Source organism: Camponotus vicinus, unplaced genomic scaffold, assembly GCF_025532165.1.
Source record: "Camponotus vicinus isolate PSW18456_S1 unplaced genomic scaffold, iyCamVici1.0 SCAF_10, whole genome shotgun sequence".
Classification (NCBI taxonomy): Eukaryota; Metazoa; Arthropoda; class Insecta; order Hymenoptera; family Formicidae; genus Camponotus; species Camponotus vicinus.
Window position 1 is genome coordinate 16,567,589 of NW_028141946.1, and position 22,362 is coordinate 16,589,950.

General features: G+C 45.1%; 6 protein-coding genes across 6 annotated transcripts; 5 read left to right on the plus strand and 1 right to left on the minus strand.

Moving 5' to 3' along the window:
* Positions 1-6,064: 6,064 nt before the first annotated feature.
* On the minus strand, positions 6,065-14,365 carry LOC145960658 (uncharacterized). The gene has a single exon (XM_083080273.1). The coding sequence runs from the start codon at positions 7,307-7,309 to the stop codon at positions 6,287-6,289; it is 1,023 nt and encodes a 340-aa protein (XP_082936399.1). The 5' UTR covers positions 7,310-14,365; the 3' UTR covers positions 6,065-6,286.
* Positions 8,677-10,138, plus strand: LOC145960660 (stromelysin-2-like). Its single transcript, XM_083080275.1, has one exon. The coding sequence runs from the start codon at positions 8,913-8,915 to the stop codon at positions 9,561-9,563; it is 651 nt and encodes a 216-aa protein (XP_082936401.1). The 5' UTR covers positions 8,677-8,912; the 3' UTR covers positions 9,564-10,138.
* Positions 10,759-11,631, plus strand: LOC145960659 (uncharacterized). The gene has a single exon (XM_083080274.1). The coding sequence runs from the start codon at positions 10,794-10,796 to the stop codon at positions 11,397-11,399; it is 606 nt and encodes a 201-aa protein (XP_082936400.1). The 5' UTR covers positions 10,759-10,793; the 3' UTR covers positions 11,400-11,631.
* LOC145960164 (uncharacterized) lies at positions 12,598-13,233 on the plus strand (the record flags this gene model as incomplete). The annotated part of the gene is made up of 1 exon (XM_083079418.1): positions 12,598-13,233. A coding segment is annotated over one exon (621 nt), but the record flags the coding sequence as incomplete, so codon positions are not given.
* LOC145960165 (uncharacterized) lies at positions 13,700-15,036 on the plus strand. The gene is made up of 3 exons (XM_083079420.1): positions 13,700-13,795; positions 13,863-14,204; positions 14,458-15,036. The coding sequence occupies exons 1-3, from the start codon at positions 13,700-13,702 to the stop codon at positions 15,034-15,036; spliced, it is 1,017 nt and encodes a 338-aa protein (XP_082935546.1).
* A 482-nt stretch (positions 15,037-15,518) lies between these two features.
* LOC145960166 (uncharacterized) lies at positions 15,519-17,020 on the plus strand. The gene is made up of 3 exons (XM_083079421.1): positions 15,519-15,596; positions 15,682-16,010; positions 16,264-17,020. Exons 1-3 carry the CDS (start codon positions 15,519-15,521, stop codon positions 16,853-16,855), a joined length of 999 nt encoding a protein of 332 aa, XP_082935547.1. The 3' UTR covers positions 16,856-17,020.
* The last annotated feature ends 5,342 nt before the right edge of the window (positions 17,021-22,362 follow it).

Sequence of the window (22,362 nt, forward strand, 5' to 3'; positions counted from 1 at the left end):
CTCTCCCCTTAATCTAACCGCGCTAACGCGCTAATGCGTTAATGCGCGATGCTTTCAGGAGGATATATATTAATCCTGCGATTAAATCGTTCTCCAGTTTTATTCGAGAGAGAAAAAACGTACAACAAACCGAAATGAATAACATCAACAATAATCTCTACTCTCTATGGAAGAAAGACTTCATAAATCTATTGTTTTGCATCGTAGCAAAAGTGATATTCTTTTGGAAGGTAAATATAATGTTTTTTTGTATGAAAAAAATATACGCGCGTATATAATATACGAGTATATCATTTTTTTAAAGTCCTCCGTCGACGTTGAAATTCCAAAATTCATGAATATCGAACATCGGCGCGAAATACGAGCGGAGCGATGGAACGCGCGACACGATCTCGAGGAGGAATGGGGCGACACTCCGGAAGGCCGCCGAGACAACGAAATTAACGGATGGAAGTACCACGACATCTTCAATCTGCGAGGCCTCTTCGAGATGCGAGATCTGTACGAGGAAATATTAGAGATAGAGAACATCCAATACGAGGAGAGACGAAGGAGAGAGGAAGAAGAGGAAAGAAGAATAATAGAGGAACTCGTGGAACGAAGAAGACTACGAGAGGAAGAACTATTGAGACGGTTACGATTGCACGTAAAGGCTCCGGGAGGCTAAAACTCGTAATTTAAGACCTGAAATATACTTATTATCAAAATTGACAAACACGCTATGCGAATTAACGATCCGCACTTTTTTTCAAGAACCGTATTAAACAGCTAAGAAACCGAAGGATAGAGCGAGCGTCGATCTAACGAAATAATAAAAAATATTTTACTCGAAATCCGTCGTTCTTCTCGTATTATTATCGTCCGCTTCCATCTTTCTCCCGCTCCTGACGCGCGTAAAAAAAAAATACAATACGCGCGATTCGTATCCAAGACCTAAAAGATACGCCCGTCGTCGAATAGATACGCCGTATTGTTATCGGCTTCCGTCTCTCTCCCTTCCTCTTACGGAGATCTCGCCCCTCGCCCCACCCTCAGCCGCGCGCCCTCGCGCGAACCGTTCGCCCGCCGGCTACGCAAAATTTCACTTTTTTCCTTAGGCGGCGACCACGACGTTGTTGGACGGGTTGCGTCCGAGCGGCGCGTGTTGGACGGGTTGCGTCCGGGCGGCGCGTGTTGGACGGGTTGCGTCCGGGCGGCGCGAGCATTACCAACCTAACGGATAAATCCCCCCCGCGACTGCATTTTTTATTACCAACCTAGCGGATAGAGAGAAATCCCCCACCGCGCAGCGCATGCGCGGTTCCCCACTAGGAATATCTATTTTTAGATTTTAATTGAGTTAGAACCAACATAGCTCCCCTACTTCCATTCCCAACCACTTTACGAGCGCCATATTACCCTTCTGATGTAATATTCTCTCGACGAGATACACGTCGGGATCGGAGACTCGTTGCAATTCGTACTCGTAGAATCCTCCGGCTATCGGTTCGCCGCGCGAATCTATCAGCATGTAGGTCACGGGATTCGTCTTTCGAACCTCAGCTACGCGAAAGATCTCCGTGGTCCAGTTCGGCGTGTATCCCTTCTCGAAAAGTGTTTTGTATTTGCTCACGCGTACGGGATCGTTCGGTCGAAATTTTCCTGGAGCGGCGATCTTCGGGCGGCTGTACACCGTCGATAGGAGTTTCGACACTCGAGCGGGCGTCACATCGATTGGACGCATTCCAATAGTTCGATGTTTACGAGCGTTGTACTCAGATATTAGATGCGGTAGCGCGTCGAGCCACTTGTACGTTCCGTTCAACGTGAAATACTTCCACATGGAATTTTTGAGTGTGCGATTGAAACGTTCGACGATCGAGGCTTTTAGCACCGAATACGTTGAGTAGTGATTGATTCCATGTTTTTCTACGAATCCACGCATCTCAGCGTTATAGAACTCCTTTCCTTTGTCAGTTTGCAAATTTCTCGGATAGCGTTTGGAAGTACGTGTTACATTTGAGAGAGCTCGAGTAACTTCGATGCCGCTTTTTTTCTTAAGTGGTATCGCCCACGCATATTTACTTAGAACGTCGATAATAGTGAGTATATAATTGTAACCTCTATTGTGTCTAGCGTAAGGACGCATTTCGACGACATCCGCTTGCCACAAATCATCGTATCCGCGTACGATAACGCGCCGGCGGGGGAAGTTCTTTCTCGCAGGTGCGTGCAGTTCATTTACGAGTTTTCGTTTCGCGGCACTCATTTCATTAATTCTCTCTTTTTTTGTTACCCTTTTTTAGACTGTTGACGTTTATTCGCAATGTTATTATCCTCTTTAATAACTATCGCGCTTGATTTGCTCGTTTTAGGAATCGTCGTCGTCGTAGTTATTTTTCGCGCTAATTCGTTTATGTTTTTCTTTAGATGCAATACTTCGTTTCGCACCATTTGCGTTGTCGAAATCTTCAGATCCTGCGATGCTTTATTTAACACGTTTTTAGTCGTCTCGACAAACTTTTCTAAATCGCTTATTCGCTTAGCGACCTCGATTTTCGTCGCGACGAGCACCTGCAAATTCTCGAGCGTTTGTAGTCGACTCTCGAGAGCGTTCTCTTTCGTAAAAATTTGAGAAATTTCGTTTTTCAGAGAACGCGTACTTTCATTCGCGGCATTCTGAACAGTGTCGATCTTCGCGTACAGATCCTTCGTTGACGAGTTCGCACTGTCCTCTAGTTTCGTTATTAGAAATCTTATATTCTTGCGCTGTTTTCCTTCTTCCGTTTGCGCGTCGCGTATAATACGCGCGACGTATTTCTTGCTCGTCACGTCATCGTCATCGATCGGCCAGGCTACTCGCTGTATCTTGAAATTTCGAGCGTCGTAATGCGACGTGGAGGAAGAGGCGTCGTTGTCGGAAATGCTCAGACACAGCGCGTTATTGCGCACGTAATTTCGTAGAGATTCTACACTCACGCGTAATTTACCGCTATAACCGTGTTCGCGTTTTTTTTGTAATGATACGCCGAATTCGTTTACAGGCATCGCGCGATCGAATAACGCGTGCGCACTTGCCGCTGTCTCGACGTGATATCTCACAGTATCGCACCCACTTCGCGAAGCTCCTCGATTATCGATAAGATTTCGTTGTCGCACGCGTGCGCGCTTGCCGCTGTCTCGACGTGATATCTCACAGTATCGCACCCGCTTCGCGAAGCTCTTCGATTATCGATAAGATTTCGTTGTCGTGAGCGTTGTTGCCAGCACGACGAGAAGCGTCTAGCAATCAAAGACGATCCACCAATTCATTCAGATTGTCCCAATGAACATAATCCACGGTATCGTTGATCACGCGCATGACGGATGGTACGCGACCTCCGCCGATTCTTTTTCTCGGATTGTCCATTTGTAAAATCGGCGCTATAACATGCTTGTATTTGTATCCCTTATTTTCTAATACCGGCAAACGAGTATTATGTTCGCGTCTATGAGCATTAGTTTGCAGCAGTATAATTTTATACGCCGCTTTGTCTCTCTCTGTATACTTGAGATCGTCGGGAATTCTCTTGAAGATCAATTCGAACAGACCAGGAGTACCGACATATTTGACTCCATTTATAAATATCGCATCGTCCGCGCCTACGTCAAATCGTTTATTTCCAAGCATAGTGCCGGTGTCGGAAAAGTAAACCTCGTAAACGTGATCGAATTCACTCGGTACACCGCTGAGAAGTGTACCTACGTATTTTCGCGCCAACGGACCTAATTGATTGCGTAAGAGATCCCGTCCTCGAGGAGATCGCAGAGACCGTCTGACTGACGTTTCGAGTACTGCGGGTGAATTGAAGATGTCGTCGCTCGTCTCGAACGTCTCTTCGACGAGCGGCTCCACGAAAGATTCTTCTCCTGCGAACTTAAACCGTTTTGCAGGCGATATATTCGACGCTCCTGCGGGTGTGGAAGTCGCCACAGGCGAATCCGACGTACCGCCCAAACGTTGAAATCGTTTAGCCTTCAAATTTTTCGCGGATAGCAACGGTAATGCGTCTCTCTCCGTTTCTTCTTCGTTCTCCTCTTCCTCTCGCATCGTCGTTTTCCCGACACCTCGCGCAAATGCATCATCGTCATATTCGCTATTGTCGTTATCAATCTCGTTCTTCCTCACATTTTCGCGTTTCACCAATTCCTTTCGCGCGGAATCGTCTCCGATACGCTCGGCGATATGACGCAACGGTTCGACAATCGGTTTGAATTGCGTTTCTAAAGCCGTCTCACTCTCCATTTTACCGGTTTTCAATGCTCTGTGCTTCTTGCGAATTGACGCGCGCGTTCTCGCTATCTCTTTCGCGGTTTTCTCACGTCTATCCACATCCGTCATCGCGCGTTGTTCGTCAACGTCTCGCCTTCTTTCTCTCTCTTTCCCTTTTCCTTTCCCTCTCTATGATAGCCGCGACGACAACGGCGATAATTATAACGTCTTACGGCACGATGTAATCATTGAATCCTCGCCTGTATCTACCGTTACGTAACGCGCTATCTTTGTCGATCACTAGAAAACCGTATCGGTATTTCCAACACGACACAGCGCGTAAAAATCATCATACGACATATCGGTATTTACGTGATCGTTATATATGAGTAGGTGCAGTATGTTGGTTCTAACTCACTTTTCCCATTGGCGCGAGAGAGACCTCTTGAAGAGGAAGGGAGATAGAAAAATATCTGAGGGACGTTGTGACGCCTGCGCGGGCGAGTAGGGGGAGTAAGTAGGGCGAGGGGAGCCGCTCGCCGTCGGGTGGGTAAACGGGCGAGTCGCGACGTCACAGGGGGGGAGTAAGTAGGGCGAGGGGAGCCGCTCGCCGTCGGGTGGGTCGACGGGTGCGAGTCGCGACGTCGTCGCGCGGTGGCGTCGCGGGCGCGGAGCGTCCCTGGTTACCGCGGGCGCGGAGCCTCCCTGGTTACCGCGGGCGCGGAGCGTCCCTGCTTACCGCGGCGCGGACGTTCTTTCCCGCCGGTTGGTTAGCGCGCGCGCTGGTTATCGCGGCGCCGCGGAGCGTCCCTGGTTACCGCCGCCGCTACCGCGCTCTTCGACGACGAGCGGCGAGCGTTTTTTTCCCGCCGGTTCGTTAGCGCGTGCGAGAGAGAGAGAGACCTCTGTAAGAGGAAGGGAGAGAGAGAGAGACGGAAGCTGATAATAATACGGCGGGAAAGATGACGAATCTCGAGTAAAATATTTTTTTATTTATTCGACAATAAGTATATTTTTTAGGTCTTAGATACGAATCGTGCGTATAATAATATGTACGAGTGTCAGCCTCCTGGAGCCTTTACGTGCAATCGTAATCGTCTCAACAGTTCTTCCTCTCGTAGTCTTCTTTGTTCCACGAGTTCCGCTATTATTCTTCTTTCCTCTTCTTCCTCTCTCCTTCGTCTCTCCTCGTATTGAATGTTCTCTATTTCTGATACTTCCTCGTATAGATCTTGCATCTCGAAGAGGCCTCGTAGATTGAAGATGTCGTGGTACCTCCATTCGTTTATCTCGTTATCTTGGCGGCTTTCCGGAGTGTCGCCCCATTCCTCCTCGAGATCATGTCGCGCGTTCCATCGCTCCACTCGTATCTCGCGCCGATGTTCGATATTCATGAATTTCGGAATTTCAATGTCGACGGAGGACTTTAAAAATGATATATATTATATACGCGCGTATATTTTTTTTCGTACAAAAAAAACATTATTTACCTTCCAGAAGAACATCACTTTTGCTACGATGCAAAACAATAGATTCACGAAGTCTTTCTTCCATAGAGAGTAGAGACTACACGAGAGTATTGTTAACGTTATCCATTTCGGTTTGTTATACGAAACGTACGTTCTTTCTCTCTCGAATAAAACTCGAATGAAACTGGAAAACGATTTAATCGCAGGATTAATATATATCCTCCTGAAAGCATCGCGCATTAACGCATTAACGCATTAGCGCGTTTAGGTTGAGGGGAGAGCGATAAGCGGTCGCGAACGGATTTCCGCTCCGTATTTCCGCTCCGTATTTCCCCGTTTTAATCTAAGCGGTATTTTTTTCCCATTTACGAATGAATGAATGAATGAGAACTCGATGTATCGGGAGAATATGTCGCGCGTAGAGGTGTTCGTCTTTAAGGAGGAGGAGGAGAGATGACGAATTTCGTGTAAAATATTTTATTATTTATTCGATTAACGTTACATGTGTGAGTACATAAGTCGTTAATGGGATTGCGTTAGCGGCGCATATTTTTTTTCATTCGAATTTATATGCACATAAATTGTTTTACAAACTGTAGTAGACTCCGAAAAGGAGAGCGTGTAACTCGCAATCGATTAAATCGTTCATGTCGAAGTGTTCGTGTCGACGAATTCCTTCCGGAATATCATTCGGGTGATCGATTTGCGTCGCGATATCGATGAAATTCGATAGTTTGTTGTCGACGGTTTCGAGCACGCCGGTTAGCGTCGCGACGATGCGATTCACGCATAATTCGAGATCGAACAGCGCTTTTACCGTGGCTTGTGACATGGATATGCGATTCTTTCCCGATTCGAATCGTAGTGTCTTGAGGTTGTTTATCTTGCCGAATCGAATCGTCGCGGTTCCGATTATCGCGAACGTTGGAGCATGCGGATCTTCGGAGTCGTTCTCGAAGTACTGTAGTATATCGTTGCGTAGAGCGAGCAGATCTCTCCACATATCTGCCGTCAACGAGATCTCTTTTCCGTGACAGTCTCCTAGAGCGATATCGACGTATGATTCTCGCTTTACGACGATAGCGATGTCGATGTATTTGTAAGACGTTTTAGTCAGCGCATATCGTCTTCCTAATATGCGAATCGGATGTTTCGCGAAATTGATCTCGTGTTTAAACATCCAATTTCTCATCCATCTGTTGAAAAAAATGTAATCATTGAATCCTCGCCTGTATCTACCGTTACCGTCGATCACTAGAAAACCGTATCGGTATTTCCAACACGCGCGACACAGCGCGTAAAAATCATCATACGACATATCGGTATTTACGTGATCGTTATATATGTGTTTAAGATTAGTGCCATCTTGTTTAAAAAGTATTAACAGATTCGCGTTATCGCGTATCAAATGTTTTGGTATTTTAGCATACGACTGGCACAGATAGAAACAATCAACGTTGGCATGTCGCCCCATAGCAAAGTATTCCCTTACAGCGTCCTGTTTATCACAAGCCACGTCGTCGAACACGAATATCGAATTCGGTAGCGCATCGCTCGGTAAAATGACGTCGGTATTGTTCGAATACGTAAAATAACCGATATCTTCCATCGGTTTCAATAATTTTTCTAAATATCGATACTTGGGCTGATGTAACGATTTTGAGTAAACATATACATTTTCGAATCTCACGCCGTGAAGACTCTCCAGAAGACTTATCAACACGTTTGTTTTACCGCAATTAGACGGACCGCAGATTACGCAACGAATTGCGGTTGGTAATAAATAACCGTGTTTCCGTTGTTTCTCATCGAACTCGTTTTACCGTCGATATTCGACACTCTTATCGCGATTGGTTGACGTACGAAACGCATCGTTTCTCTCTCTTTTTTTACGATTTTTCATCCGTTGTCGCGAGCGACTCCAGTGCGCAGACTCGCGCGCGCACAACGGATAAAAGAGAGAAGAACGGTCGCGTTGTTAGTTCGATTGATGACGGCAGCGATGACGTGATAAAATCGCGCACTTTTGACGTCCGCGCTCGACGAATTGTGAAACGGTATACTAACAGTATATAGATTTATTCGTTATCTGCGCACAACGAATCGATATGTTTATTCTATTGGTGAACGATTCCGATATTCTCGGACTCAGTGTCGATCAGTTACAATACATTTCGAAAAAACTCTTACTAGACAAATATGGCCGTTTCGTCGATCAACTGTGGGAAAAATTGCCCGTACATTTGAAGAACGATCCCGATATGGAGCAATATCGTCTTTGTCATAAACATCATAATCAACCATGGCAACGAGATCACATTGATGGTCCGCCATCGATGATTAAAGATTGTTACGCGTGCATAGAAAATAAGACGACGATCGTATGAATTACGCGAAGGACATCGGTGATAGAGGTTTATTCAATAAAGCTATAAATACTCTTCCATTCGAACTACATATACCTGGATATCAGTTTTGCGGTCCCGGTACTCGTCTCGCGAAGCGGCTCGCGCGAGGCGATCGAGGGATTAATCCGCTGGACGCGGCTTGTCGCGAGCACGATATCGCTTATTCGCAAAATGACAATCTTGTCGATCGGCACATCGCGGATCGAGCGCTCGGAGCGAGAGCATTTGAGCGTATCCGAGCCGGAGATTCAACTTTCGGAGAAAGATTAGCGGCATCGGCCGTATGGGCAGCTATAAAGGCGAAAACGAAATTAGGAATGGGTATGATTGGAACGCGGAAAAGTGGCGGCAAGAGGAAAACGAGTACGAGAAAGAGAACGAGGAGCCGAATTCTCCCTATAGCGAAACGCGGCGGCTTCTTACCGCTGTTACCCGCACTCGGGGCGTTAGGATCGTTAATCGGTGGAGCGGCCGGTGTGGCGAAAATGGTGAGCGACGGCAAAGCGTCGCGTCGACAATTGGAGGAGCTGCAACGACACAATCGAGCAATGGAAGGTCGCAGTTTATATCTCGCAATCGTTGGATAACGCAACCTTTCTGAGCGATGCATTGACATTATTTCAAGAGTACTACGGTCTATCTGGAAATGGAATTCTAAACGTGGAAACAATTTGCGTAATGCGCAAACCGCGATGCGGCGTCGCGGACATTCACAATCACAGCCCATTAACGCGAAAGTGACCGAAGACGCATCTCACGTGAAACTTTAAACTAGCAAATAGAGAAACTCTACGCACGACTCAAATGGCGTTCGCTCTATGGTCCGAGCATTCTTCGCTAACGTTTTCGCGTAACGCGTTACAACCCGATATACTGATATCGTATCAATCTGGCGCACACGCGTATGAAAACGATAAGAATGAAGACTCGTGCCCGTCACCGTTCACGGGTCTGGGGGCGGCCGTCGCTCACGCATTCTTTCCAACGGGAACGATCGATTACGTAACCGAGGTACACGTCGATGAGTCGGAACCGTGGCACATCACGTTAACGAAACCTCCGTCGAATAGATTGTATCTCCTTCAGACGTTGACGCATGAAATCGGTCACACTTTAGGTCTAACTCACAATCTGAGAGAAGATTCAGTCATGTACGCTTATACGCCTACGGAAGACAAACAATTTCCGCTCAGATTGAGCATAGAGGATATCATAAGTATACGAAATCTCTACGGATCATGGAAAACTTCGACTCCATCAACAACGACAACGACAACTACAACTACAATAGCACCGACAATTACAGTAACGCCAACGACCATGAGGACGACAACGACCATGAGGACGACAACTACGGCTCCTACCAATACCATTGATCTGTGCGCCTTGAAGCGTATAGACGGAGCATTAATTATGAATCATCGCTTATACGTCGCGCGTAAACGCAACGTATGATCGATCGATATAAAGAGAAAACGTTATGGCTCGCCCTTCTCATTCGCCGACTATTTTAAATTTTTCCCTCGCGATATCGCACGTATATCAACTGTGTATCAGAAACCCTCAGGAGACATCGTGATATTCGCGAACGGCTCTGTTTATCTCACCGATTCGAATTTTCAACTCAAAATAGGATGGCCGAGATCTATCGAACACATCGGATTTCCGCACGAGGCTAAAATAAACGCTGCGATAAAAACACATGCGGGGCGCAGTTACGTTATATATAACGATGATAAGATAGCCGAGATGAACGATTGCGCGACGACAACTATGAGACACGGCTCTCTATGGGATACGTTTTCCGGGATACCGTCCGCGATAACGGCGGCTTTTCCTCACATTGACGGTAATCTCTATTTCCTCAAACAACACGATTATTACGCGTACAACGAATTCATCGACGCGATAACCTCAGCCGGTCCTTTCGATCTCAATACACGCGGAATAAAATGTCCCGCTGAAGGCATTCTAGATCAATTACAGGAACTCGTTTCCAAGATATATCGTCTAAAATACGTATCCGTCAACAGACCGGAAAATGATGATGATAATGATGATGACAATGATGATGATGATGATAATGATGACTACAACGACAATTATGCGGGAAACTTTGACACTTAATGTTTAAGATTATTATATCTTTCGCGTCGTTCTAAACCGCTTCCTCGTCTGGAATGCGCATCAGCCTAGAAATTGAAAATTGCTATATTTAACGCATCGTTTCCAAACCGCACTTCCGTTAATCGAAAAAAAACAATGAGTATATAAGGCGCATCTCGATCGCGACGAGCAACATTTTTCGCAGTGCTCGAGATTAACGCGCATCTCTCAACGTCGAGGTGTTTCCAACGAGCATCGAATCCTTCTTCCCGAGACCGATCATGTTCGCGGGAATCGGACAGGAATATCGCCAAGTCCTCGGGGATCAAAATCAATCGGCGCCGCAAACGACGACGACGACGACGACGATGACGACATCAGCAGCAATGTCCAATCTCTTCGTCGCGCCTTTGCGTCGAGACGAGGACGATACCCAAGACCGCTGCGACACTCCGCCCGCGGAAAAAAAAACCAAATTGTACACCGAAAACGAGTAAGTGTACACCTCGCGAATTATCTCGCGGGAACGTTTTCGATTATCTCTCTCTAATTTTTTTCCTCATTTTTTTCAACAGATGGATGAGAAATTGTATGTTTAAACGCGAGATCAATTTCGCGAAACATCCGATTCGCATATTAGGAAGACGATATGCGCTGACTAAAACATCTTACAAATACAACGACATCGCTATCGTCGTAAAGCGAGAATCATACGTCGATATCGCTCTAGGAGACTGTCACGGAAAAGAGATCTCGTTGACGGCAGATATGTGGAGAGATCTGCTCGCTCTACGCAACGATATACTACGGTACTTCGAGAACGACTCCGAAGATCCGCATGCTCCAACGTTCGCGATAATCGGAACCGCGACGATTCGATTCGGCAAGATAAACAACCTCAAGACACTACGATTCGAATCGGGAAAGCATCGCATATCCATGTCACAAGCCACGGTAAAAGCGCTGTTCGATCTCGAATTATGCGTGAATCGCATCGTTGCGACGCTAACCGGCGTGCTCGAAATCGTCGACAACAAACTATCGAATTTCATCGATATCGCGACGCAAATCGATCACCCGAACGATATTCCGGAAGGAATTCGTCGACACGAACACTTCGACACGAACGATTTAATCGATTGCGAGTTACACGCTCTCCTTTTCGGACTCTACTACAGTTTGTAAAAAATTCTTGTAACAAAAAAGATATATATCGTTATTGACAATTTATGTATCCGCGCATATAAATTCGAATGAAAAAAAATATGCGCCGCTAACGCAATCCCATTAACGACTTATGTACTCACACATGTAACGTTAATCGAATAAATAATAAAATATTTTACACGAAATTCGTCATCTCTCCTCCTCCTCCTTAAAGACGAACACCTCTACGCGCGACATATTCTCCCGATACATCGAGTTTTCATTCATTATTCATTCATAAATGGAAAAAAATACCGCTTAGATTAAAACGGGGAAATACGGAGCGGAAATCCGTTCGCGACCGCTTATCGCTCTCCCCTCAACCTAAACGCGCTAATGCGTTAATGCGTTAATGCGCGATGCTTTCAGGAGGATATATATTAATCCTGCGGTTAAATCGTTTTCCAGTTTCATTCGAGTTTTATTCGAGAGAGAAAGAACGTACGTTTCGTATAACAAACCGAAATGGATAACGTTAACAATAATCTCTACTCTCTATGGAAGAAAGACTTCGTGAATCTATTGTTTTGCATCGTAGCAAAAGTGATGTTCTTCTAGAAGGTAAATAATGTTTCTTTTGTACGAAAAAAAAATATACACGCGTATATAATATATATCATTTTTAAAGTCCTCCGTCGACATTGAAATTCCGAAATTCATGAATATTGAACATCGGCGCGAGATACGAGCGGAGCGATGGAACGCGCGACACGATCTCGAGGAGGAATGGGGCGACACTCCGGAAAGCCGCCAAGATAACGAGATAAACGAATGGAGGTACCACGACATCTTCAATCTACGAGGCCTCTTCGAGATGCAAGATCTATACGAGGAAGTATCAGAAATAGAGAACATTCAATACGAGGAGAGACGAAGGAGAGAGGAAGAAGAGGAAAGAAGAATAATAGCGGAACTCGTGGAACAAAGAAGACTACGAGAGGAAGAACTGTTGAGACGGTTACGATTGCACGTAAAGGCTCCAGGAGGCTGACACTCGTACATATTATTATACGCACGATTCGTATCTAAGACCTAAAAAATATACTTATTATCGAATAAATAAAAAAATATTTTACTCGAGATTCGTCATCTTTCCCGCCGTATTATTATCGGCTTCCGTCTCTCTCTCTCCCTTCCTATTACAGAGGTCTCTCTCTCTCTCTCTCGCACGCGCTAACGAACCGGTGGGAAAAAAAACGCTCGCCGCTCGTCGTCGAAGAGCGCGGTAGCGGCGGCGGTAACCAGGGACGCTCCGCGGCGCCATGCGCTGACTAAAACGTCTTACAAATACATCGACATCGCTATCGTCGTAAAGCGAGAATCATACGTCGATATCGCTCTAGGAGACTGTCACGGAAAAGAGATCTCGTTGACGGCAGGTATGTGGAGAGATCTGCTCGCTCTACGCAACGATATACTACGGTACTTCGAGAACGACTCCGAAGATCCGCATGCTCCAACGTTCGCGATAATCGGAACCGCGACGATTCGATTCAACAAGATAAACAACCTCAAGACACTACGATTCGAATCGGGAAAGAATCGCATATCCATGTCACAAGTCACGGTAAAAGCGCTGTTCGATCTCGAATTATGCGTGAATCGCATCGACGCGACGCTAACCGGCGTGCTCGAAACCGTCGACAACAAACTATCGAATTTCATCGATATTGCGACGCAAATCGATCACCCGAATGATATTCCGGAAGGAATTCGTCGACACGAACACTTCGACACGAACGATTTAATCGATTGCGAGTTACACGCTCTCCTTTTCGGACTCTACTACAGTTTGTAAAAAATTCTTGTAACAAAAAAGGTATATATCGTTATTGACAATTTATGTATCCGCGCATATAAATTCGAATGAAAAAAAATATGCGCCGCTAACGCATCCCATTAACGACTTATGTACTCACACATGTAACGTTAATCGAATAAATAATAAAATATTTTACACGAAATTCGTCATCTCTCCTCCTCCTCCTTAAAGACTAACACCTCTCCGACATATTCTCCTGATACATCGAGTTTTCATTCATTCATTCATTCATAAATGGAAAAAAATATCGCTTAGATTAAACAGGGAAATACGGAGCGGAAATCCGTTCGCGACCGCTTATCGCCTTCCCCTCAACCTAAACGCGCTAATGCGTTAATGCGTTAATGCGCGATGCTTTCAGGAGGATATATATTAATCCTGCGATTAAATCGTTTTCCAGTTTCATTCGAGTTTTATTCGAGAGAGAAAGAACGTACATTTCGTATAACAAACCGAAATGGATAACGTTAACAATAATCTCTACTCTCTATGGAAGAAAGACTTCGTGAATCTATTGTTTTGCATCGTAGCAAAAGTGATGTTCTTCTGGAAGGTATATAATGTTTCTTTTGTACGAAAAAAAAATATACGCGCGTATATAATATATATCATTTTTAAAGTCCTCCGTCGACATTGAAATTCCGAAATTCATGAATATCGAACATCGGCGCGAGATACGAGCGGAGCGATGGAACGCGCGACACGATCTCGAGGAGGAATGGGGCGACACTCCGGAAAGCCGCCAAGATAACGAGATAAACGAATTTAGGTACCACGACATCTTCAATCTACGAGGCCTCTTCGAGATGCAAGATCTATACGAGGAAGTATCAGAAATAGAGAACATTCAATACGAGGAGAGACGAAGGAGAGAGGAAGAAGAGGAAAGAAGAATAATAGCGGAACTCGTGGAACAAAGAAGACTACGAGAGGAAGAACTGTTGAGACGGTTACGATTGCACGTAAAGGCTCCAGGAGGCTGACACTCGTACATATTATTATACGCACGATTCGTATCTAAGACCTAAAAAATATACTTATTATCGAATAAATAAAAAAATATTTTACTCGAGATTCGTCATCTTTCCCGCCGTATTATTATCGGCTTCCGTCTCTCTCTCTCCCTTCCTATTACAGAGGTCTCTCTCTCTCTCTCTCTCTCGCACGCGCTAACGAACCGTTGGGAAAAAAAACGCTCGCCGCTCGTCGTCGAAGAGCGCGGTAGCGGCGGCGGTAACCAGGGACGCTCCGCGGCGCCATGCGCTGACTAAAACTTCTTACAAATACATCGACATCGCTATCGTCGTAAAGCGAGAATCATACGTCGATATCGCTCTAGGAGACTGTCACGGAAAAGAGATCTCGTTGACGGCAGGTATGTGGAGAGATCTGCTCGCTTTACGCAACGATATACTACGGTACTTCGAGAACGACTCCGAAGATCCGCATGCTCCAACGTTCGCGATAATCGGAACCGCGACGATTCGATTCAGCAAGATAAACAACCTCAAGACACTACGATTCGAATCGGGAAAGAATCGCATATCCATGTCACAAGCCACGGTAAAAGCGCTGTTCGATCTCGAATTATGCGTGAATCGCATCGTCGCGACGCTAACCGGCGTGCTCGAAACTGTCGACAACAAACTATCGAATTTCATCGATATCGCGACGCAAATCGATCACCCGAATGATATTCCGGAAGGAATTCGTCGACACGAACACTTCGACACGAACGATTTAATCGATTGCGAGTTATACGCTCTCCTTTTCGGACTCTACTACAGTTTGTAAAAAATTCTTGTAACAAAAAAATATATATCGTTATTGACAATTTATGTATCCGCGCATATAAATTCGAATGAAAAAAAATATGCGCCGCTAACGCAATCCCATTAACGACTTATGTACTCACATGTAACGTTAATCGAATAAATAATAAAATATTTTACACGAAATTCGTCATCTCTCCTCCTCCTCCTCCTTAAAGACGAACACCTCTCCGACATATTCTCCCGATACATCGAGTTTTCATTCATCATTCATTCATAAATGGAAAAAAATACCGCTTAGATTAAAACGGGGAAATACGGAGCGGAAATCCGTTCGCGACCGCTTATCGCTCTCCCCTCAACCTAAACGCGCTAATGCGTTAATGCGTTAATGCGCGATGCTTTCAGGAGGATATATATTAATCCTGCGATTAAATCGTTTTCCAGTTTCATTCGAGTTTTATTCGAGAGAGAAAGAACGTACGTTTCGTATAACAAACCGAAATGGATAACGTTAACAATAATCTCTACTCTCTATGGAAGAAAGACTTCGTGAATCTATTGTTTTGCATCGTAGCAAAAGTGATGTTCTTCTAGAAGGTAAATAATGTTTCTTTTGTACGAAAAAAAAATATACACGCGTATATAATATATATCATTTTTAAAGTCCTCCGTCGACATTGAAATTCCGAAATTCATGAATATCGAACATCGGCGCGAGATACGAGCGGAGCGATGGAACGCGCGACACGATCTCGAGGAGGAATGGGGCGACACTCCGGAAAGCCGCCAAGATAACGAGATAAACGAATGGAGGTACCATGACATCTTCAATCTACGAGGCCTCTTCGAGATGCAAGATCTATACGAGGAAGTATCAGAAATAGAGAACATTCAATACGAGGAGAGACGAAGGAGAGAGGAAGAAGAGGAAAGAAGAATAATAGCGGAACTCGTGGAACAAAGAGGACTACGAGAGGAAGAACTGTTGAGACGGTTATGATTGCACGTAAAGGCTCCAGGAGGCTGACACTCGTACATATTATTATACGCACGATTCGTATCTAAGACCTAAAAAATATACTTATTATCGAATAAATAAAAAAATATTTTACTCGAGATTCGTCATCTTTCCCGCCGTATTATTATCGGCTTCCGTCTCTCTCTCTCTCCCTTCCTCTTACAGAGGTCTCTCTCTCTCTCTCTCTCGCACGCGCTAACGAACCGGTGGGAAAAAAAACGCTCGCCGCTCGTCGTCGAAGAGCGCGGTAGCGGCGGCGGTAACCAGAGACGCTCCGCGGCGCCATGCGCTGACTAAAACGTCTTACAAATACATCGACATCGCTATCGTCGTAAAGCGAGAATCATACGTCGATATCGCTCTAGGAGACTGTCACGGAAAAGAGATCTCGTTGACGGCAGGTATGTGGAGAGATCTGCTCGCTCTACGCAACGATATACTACGGTACTTCGAGAACGACTCCGAAGATCCGCATGCTCCAACGTTCGCGATAATCGGAACCGCGACGATTCGATTCAACAAGATAAACAACCTCAAGACACTACGATTCGAATCGGGAAAGAATCGCATATCCATGTCACAAGTCACGGTAAAAGCGCTGTTCGATCTCGAATTATGCGTGAATCGCATCGACGCGACGCTAACCGGCGTGCTCGAAACCGTCGACAACAAACTATCGAATTTCATCGATATTGCGACGCAAATCGATCACCCGAATGATATTCCGGAAGGAATTCGTCGACACGAACACTTCGACACGAACGATTTAATCGATTGCGAGTTACACGCTCTCCTTTTCGGACTCTACTACAGTTTGTAAAAAATTCTTGTAACAAAAAAGATATATATCGTTATTGACAATTTATGTATCCGCGCATATAAATTCGAATGAAAAAAAATATGCGCCGCTAACGCAATCCCATTAACGACTTATGTACTCACACATGTAACGTTAATCGAATAAATAATAAAATATTTTACACGAAATTCGTCATCTCTCCTCCTCCTCCTTAAAGACTAACACCTCTCCGACATATTCTCCTGATACATCGAGTTTTCATTCATTCATTCATTCATAAATGGAAAAAAATATCGCTTAGATTAAAACGGGGAAATACGGAGCGGAAATCCGTTCGCGACCGCTTATCGCCTTCCCCTCAACCTAAACGCGCTAATGCGTTAATGCGTTAATGCGCGATGCTTTCAGGAGGATATATATTAATCCTGCGATTAAATCGTTTTCCAGTTTCATTCGAGTTTTATTCGAGAGAGAAAGAACGTACGTTTCGTATAACAAACCGAAATGGATAACGTTAACAATAATCTCTACTCTCTATGGAAGAAAGACTTCGTGAATCTATTGTTTTGCATCGTAGCAAAAGTGATGTTCTTCTGGAAGGTATATAATGTTTCTTTTGTACGAAAAAAAAATATACGCGCGTATATAATATATATCATTTTTAAAGTCCTCCGTCGACATTGAAATTCCGAAATTCATGAATATCGAACATCGGCGCGAGATACGAGCGGAGCGATGGAACGCGCGACACGATCTCGAGGAGGAATGGGGCGACACTCCGGAAAGCCGCCAAGATAACGAGATAAACGAATTTAGGTACCACGACATCTTCAATCTACGAGGCCTCTTCGAGATGCAAGATCTATACGAGGAAGTATCAGAAATAGAGAACATTCAATACGAGGAGAGACGAAGGAGAGAGGAAGAAGAGGAAAGAAGAATAATAGCGGAACTCGTGGAACAAAGAAGACTACGAGAGGAAGAACTGTTGAGACGGTTACGATTGCACGTAAAGGCTCCAGGAGGCTGACACTCGTACATATTATTATACGCACGATTCGTATCTAAGACCTAAAAAATATACTTATTATCGAATAAATAAAAAAATATTTTACTCGAGATTCGTCATCTTTCCCGCCGTATTATTATCGGCTTCCGTCTCTCTCTCTCTCTCTCTCCCTTCCTCTTACAGAGGTCTCTCTCTCTCTCTCTCGCACGCGCTAACGAACCGGTGGGAAAAAAAACGCTCGCCGCTCGTCGTCGAAGAGCGCGGTAGCGGCGGCGGTAACCAGGGACGCTACGCGGCGCCGCGATAACCAGCGCGCGCGCTAACGAACCGGCGGGAAAGAACGTCCGCGCCGCGGTAACCAGGGACGCTCCGCGCCCGCGACGCCACCGCGCGACGACGTCGTGACTCGCACCCGTCGACCCACCCGACGGCGAGCGGCTCCCCTCGCCCTACTTACTCCCCCCCTGTGACGTCGCGACTCGCCCGTTTACCCACCCGACGGCGAGCGGCTCCCCTCGCCCTACTTACTCCCCCTACTCGCCCGCGCAGGCGTCACAACGTCCCTCAGATATCTTTCTATCTCCCTTCCTCTTCAAGAGGTCTCTCTCGCGCCAATGGGAAAGTGAGTTAGAACCAACATACTACACCTACTGATCTATTAATGCGATATTTTATATTTCAGACGTCTCGATTCCGGGATTTTGGACGACCTCGATTCGCCTTCCCTCTCGAATTCCGCGCGACGACTACCCTGCATATATGTCGCGCGTAGCATTATACTTTATCCAGCTATTATTTCGAACTATCGCTTACGCTTCTAAGTTACTACTCATTTACCATATCGTTTGTTTTTTACGCATTACGCTCTTGTGTATTACGCTTTTACGCTTTCACGATTTTACGTATTACGATTATACTTATTACGATTATACATATTACGTTTGTATTATTATTACTTTATGTATGTCGCGCTTATGTACGATCTACGATAAACGCTCGAAGTTTTAAAAAAAAAACGATCATTTTTCGATTCCCGTTCTCTCGCGTCTAGACGTATCTCCTCCCTCCTCCTTCTCCTCTTAACCGACGCTTCCTCGCTGTTGCGTCGAAAAGATAGAAAGTCGTGCACGACGGACGCGTATGGAAAAACAAGAGACGGAAAGAAAGCGACGTAGACACACATACACACATATACGGAGCCACACACATAGAGTGGCAGCGTAACATAAGACGTTCAGCGCCTTTGTCCTGAAATCAAAGCGCTTCCGCGTTCTTAACGCCTTTGTTCCGACATGCGTTGTCGTCAATCCACGGATGGGTGGAGCTAAGGCCCACCAATGAGATGCTTTTTCGGATGTATCGGTGGAAATTTTGGGACCACTGTCTCCTGCATGCAGTCAGTCGACTTCGAGACTAACAGCGAACATGTTCTCTAAACGAATATCCGAGCGTATGTCAGAAAGTTACATTCAAACATTATATCGAGCATATAGCAAACATTATATCCAAATTAATACGATTACGCGTCGCGACCCGAGTCATCTCCAAGGCGTCATCGCGATCCGAGACGACGCTCGAGACGTTATCGCGATCCAGAGTGATTCGAGGCGTTGTCGCGACGAAGTGTGTGTCTAACGCGTTGTCGCATACATTATCATTGTCCGAGCAGTGATTCGAGACGTTGTCGCAATTGATTTCACGAACATTGTGATATTACACAAACTAACATACAATACCATACGTAATTCGCTGTATATCTCAAACGAAACTAATCTCTAAAAACTGTCAAAATAAACGTTAAACGAAAACACAAGGTGGATATCAGTAATATTGAACCATATCCATTTGGTGCCTCCTGTGAGGTATACAGCTTACACGCAAGAACAAGACGAAGGGATAAGGACGGCTATTTCCACACGGCTGCGAATACGGATCTCCTGGATCAGTCGAACAACGGACGACACCCATCTGCATTTTACAGCCGATTAGTGTAAGTCGTTCATTCCTAATCCTATTCTGAACCGCCTAACAATGTCGGAAAAGATAGAACTCCTCATGCAAAAGCGAACCTCCCTAAAGGCCCAGATCACCAAGTTAAGTGAGCTTTACGATAAGGGCAAATTAGACAAAGCCACGCTAAAGTATTACACACAGTATTAGAACCGGAAGCAGGACATCAAGATGAATTCGCAAACATCCAAGAACGTTTTTATTCTCTCGCGGGTAAAATCGAGAACGTTTTAAATGCCGCGAGTAGTACGAGTACGGGCAACAGCTCAGTAAACGATGAGACGCGAAGTGATGACACAGGGATCACCGCACCCGTCAAAAAACGGCGAATTAAATTACCCGAAGCGCCGCTCCCGACATTCGACGGCAAATACGAAAATTGATTATCATTTAAAAACGCGTTCCATGACATGATAGGCTCTCAATCAGATCTGTCGGATGTAGATAAATTGCATTATTTAAAATCCACGCTAATTGGTGAAGCGACTAATAAAATAAGAATTTTCTCAATTGACGGGATAAACTATTTAAACGCATGAGAATTATTAGAACGCTCATACGAAGTGAAACGAGTCTTGATCTCGCGACATCTCTCATTAATTTTAAATATGCCCGCGTTAGAAAAGGAAACGACGAATGAGTTATCAAAACTCGCTGACGATACTCAACAACATATCGCGACACTGAAAGCCCTAGGAATCTCTGTCGGATCCGAAATGATCGTCCACGTTTTAGAGAGTAAACTAACGAAAGTCACGTCGGAAAGGTGGGAGGTGAGTCTTGAAAGAGATGAGTTTCCGACGCTGGATCAAATGTATGAATTTCTATGCAAGGCCGCGGTTTGCGCATCGAGACGTGAAAGGGTAAAGTTAGATGCGGATAAAGTCATAGGCGAATTCCCGGGTAAAAGGAAGCGAAGTTATTCTTCCTATCAAGCCTTCCTATTAAACACTTCACGTAATTGTATAGCATCCAAAACCAAGCGACATCCGCTTTATATGTGCAACAAATTCAAACAATTGTCCGTACCTAAACGCATTGAGACAGTAAAAAACGCGAAGGTTTGTTACAACTGTTTGCGTTCTCATCGAGATAGTCCGTGCAAATTCTCTAGCTGCACAATTTGCCAAAGGCGTCACAATACGCTTTTACATTTAGACAGGTACGCGAGTACCAGCAAGCCAGACGCACCAAAGCCCGCGACCGCCAATCCTGCATGACTAACCGAAACGACCGGGGGGAGAACAATAAGTCTCGCGACAATTTCAACCATGTCCTCGCCGCAATTATTAATGAGTGCGATGGTGCACATCCGTGATCGTAAAAACAATATTATCAAGGCTCGTGCTCTGTTAGACGAGCGGGATCCGTTAGCGCACGGTGCGATAGTGCACCAACCCGATAGCACACGAAAAATGAACACAATTCCCGATAGCCCACGTCCCGATAGCACACAAAGTAAATCGCGCACAATCCCGATAGCATACCAATGAGAAAGTACACGCACAGACTGTACCCCCGCCCCCCCCCCCACCCCGTTGCAAACCCATGTGGAACCTGTGTGCTATCGGGACGTGGGCTATCGGGAATTGTGTTCATTTTTCGTGTGCTATCGGGTTGGTGCGCTATCGGGTTGGTGCGCTAACGGGACCCTCCCCTCGTTAGTTATCGGCGCGATTAATACTATGAGTACCGAATCCAGAGGCTTAGTACAAATCACGGTACAATCAACAATCGACAGTTTCGCTAAAGAATTAACATGTTTAACGATACCAAACATTACAGAGTTAATTCCTTCCGATAGCTTTCCTCGAGACTCGGTTAAAATACCATCGAACATTAGATTAGCAGATCCAGAATTTCATGTGCCGCGATCGGATGATTTGCTAATAGGTTCCGGTGCAACGTTGTCAATGTTCTCCGTCGGTCAAATTAATCTGTCCCGCGAAGGTCATGATTTATACTTACAAAAAACGCGTCTGGGCTGGATGGTCGCTGGCGGGACGCCGGTACAAAACATAACAGACTCGGCATGCTACTTAACGACTTTGGAAAATCAATTGAATAAGTTTTGGACTGTCGAGGAGATCTCAACAGACAGACCGAAATCGAACGAGGAGATTGAATGTGAAACACATTTTACGAATACCGTGCGTCGCGACAACACTGGTCGTTACATTGTTCGTTTACCGTTTCGTAAAATGCATAAGCGACTCGGCGAGTCGCGAACTATCACGCTTCAGCGTCTATCGTCGCTAGAACGCAAACTCAATGCGAACGCGATGTTAAGAACCGAATATACACAGGTCATAGAAGAATATACACTCACCCGCAAAAAAAGCGGTACACCTAAAATTTGAGAAAATTTCATCAAATTTTAAATGATCATAACTTGGTAAATAATGATGATAAAAATATGTTTAAAAAAATAAAATGAAGGCTGTAATGTCCACTTTAAGAATATTTAAGTGGCAATTATGCTCAGCCATTGTTTTCAAAATGGCGGATA

Bases quoted from the DNA above. Each gene is read 5' to 3' on its own strand.
- LOC145960658 (XM_083080273.1), bottom strand. From the start codon at position 7,309: ATGGAAGATATCGGTTATTTTACGTATTCGAACAATACCGACGTCATT.
- LOC145960165 (XM_083079420.1), top strand. From the start codon at position 13,700: ATGGATAACGTTAACAATAATCTCTACTCTCTATGGAAGAAAGACTTC. The intron at 13,796-13,862 runs GTATATAATGTT...TCATTTTTAAAG, and splicing joins AAGTGATGTTCTTCTGGAAG to TCCTCCGTCGACATTGAAAT. The intron at 14,205-14,457 runs GTAAAGGCTCCA...TCGTCGTCGAAG, and splicing joins TGAGACGGTTACGATTGCAC to AGCGCGGTAGCGGCGGCGGT.
- LOC145960166 (XM_083079421.1), top strand. From the start codon at position 15,519: ATGGATAACGTTAACAATAATCTCTACTCTCTATGGAAGAAAGACTTC. The intron at 15,597-15,681 runs GTGATGTTCTTC...TCATTTTTAAAG, and splicing joins TGTTTTGCATCGTAGCAAAA to TCCTCCGTCGACATTGAAAT. The intron at 16,011-16,263 runs GTTATGATTGCA...AAACGCTCGCCG, and splicing joins GAGGAAGAACTGTTGAGACG to CTCGTCGTCGAAGAGCGCGG.
- LOC145960660 (XM_083080275.1), top strand. From the start codon at position 8,913: ATGGCGTTCGCTCTATGGTCCGAGCATTCTTCGCTAACGTTTTCGCGT.
- LOC145960659 (XM_083080274.1), top strand. From the start codon at position 10,794: ATGAGAAATTGTATGTTTAAACGCGAGATCAATTTCGCGAAACATCCG.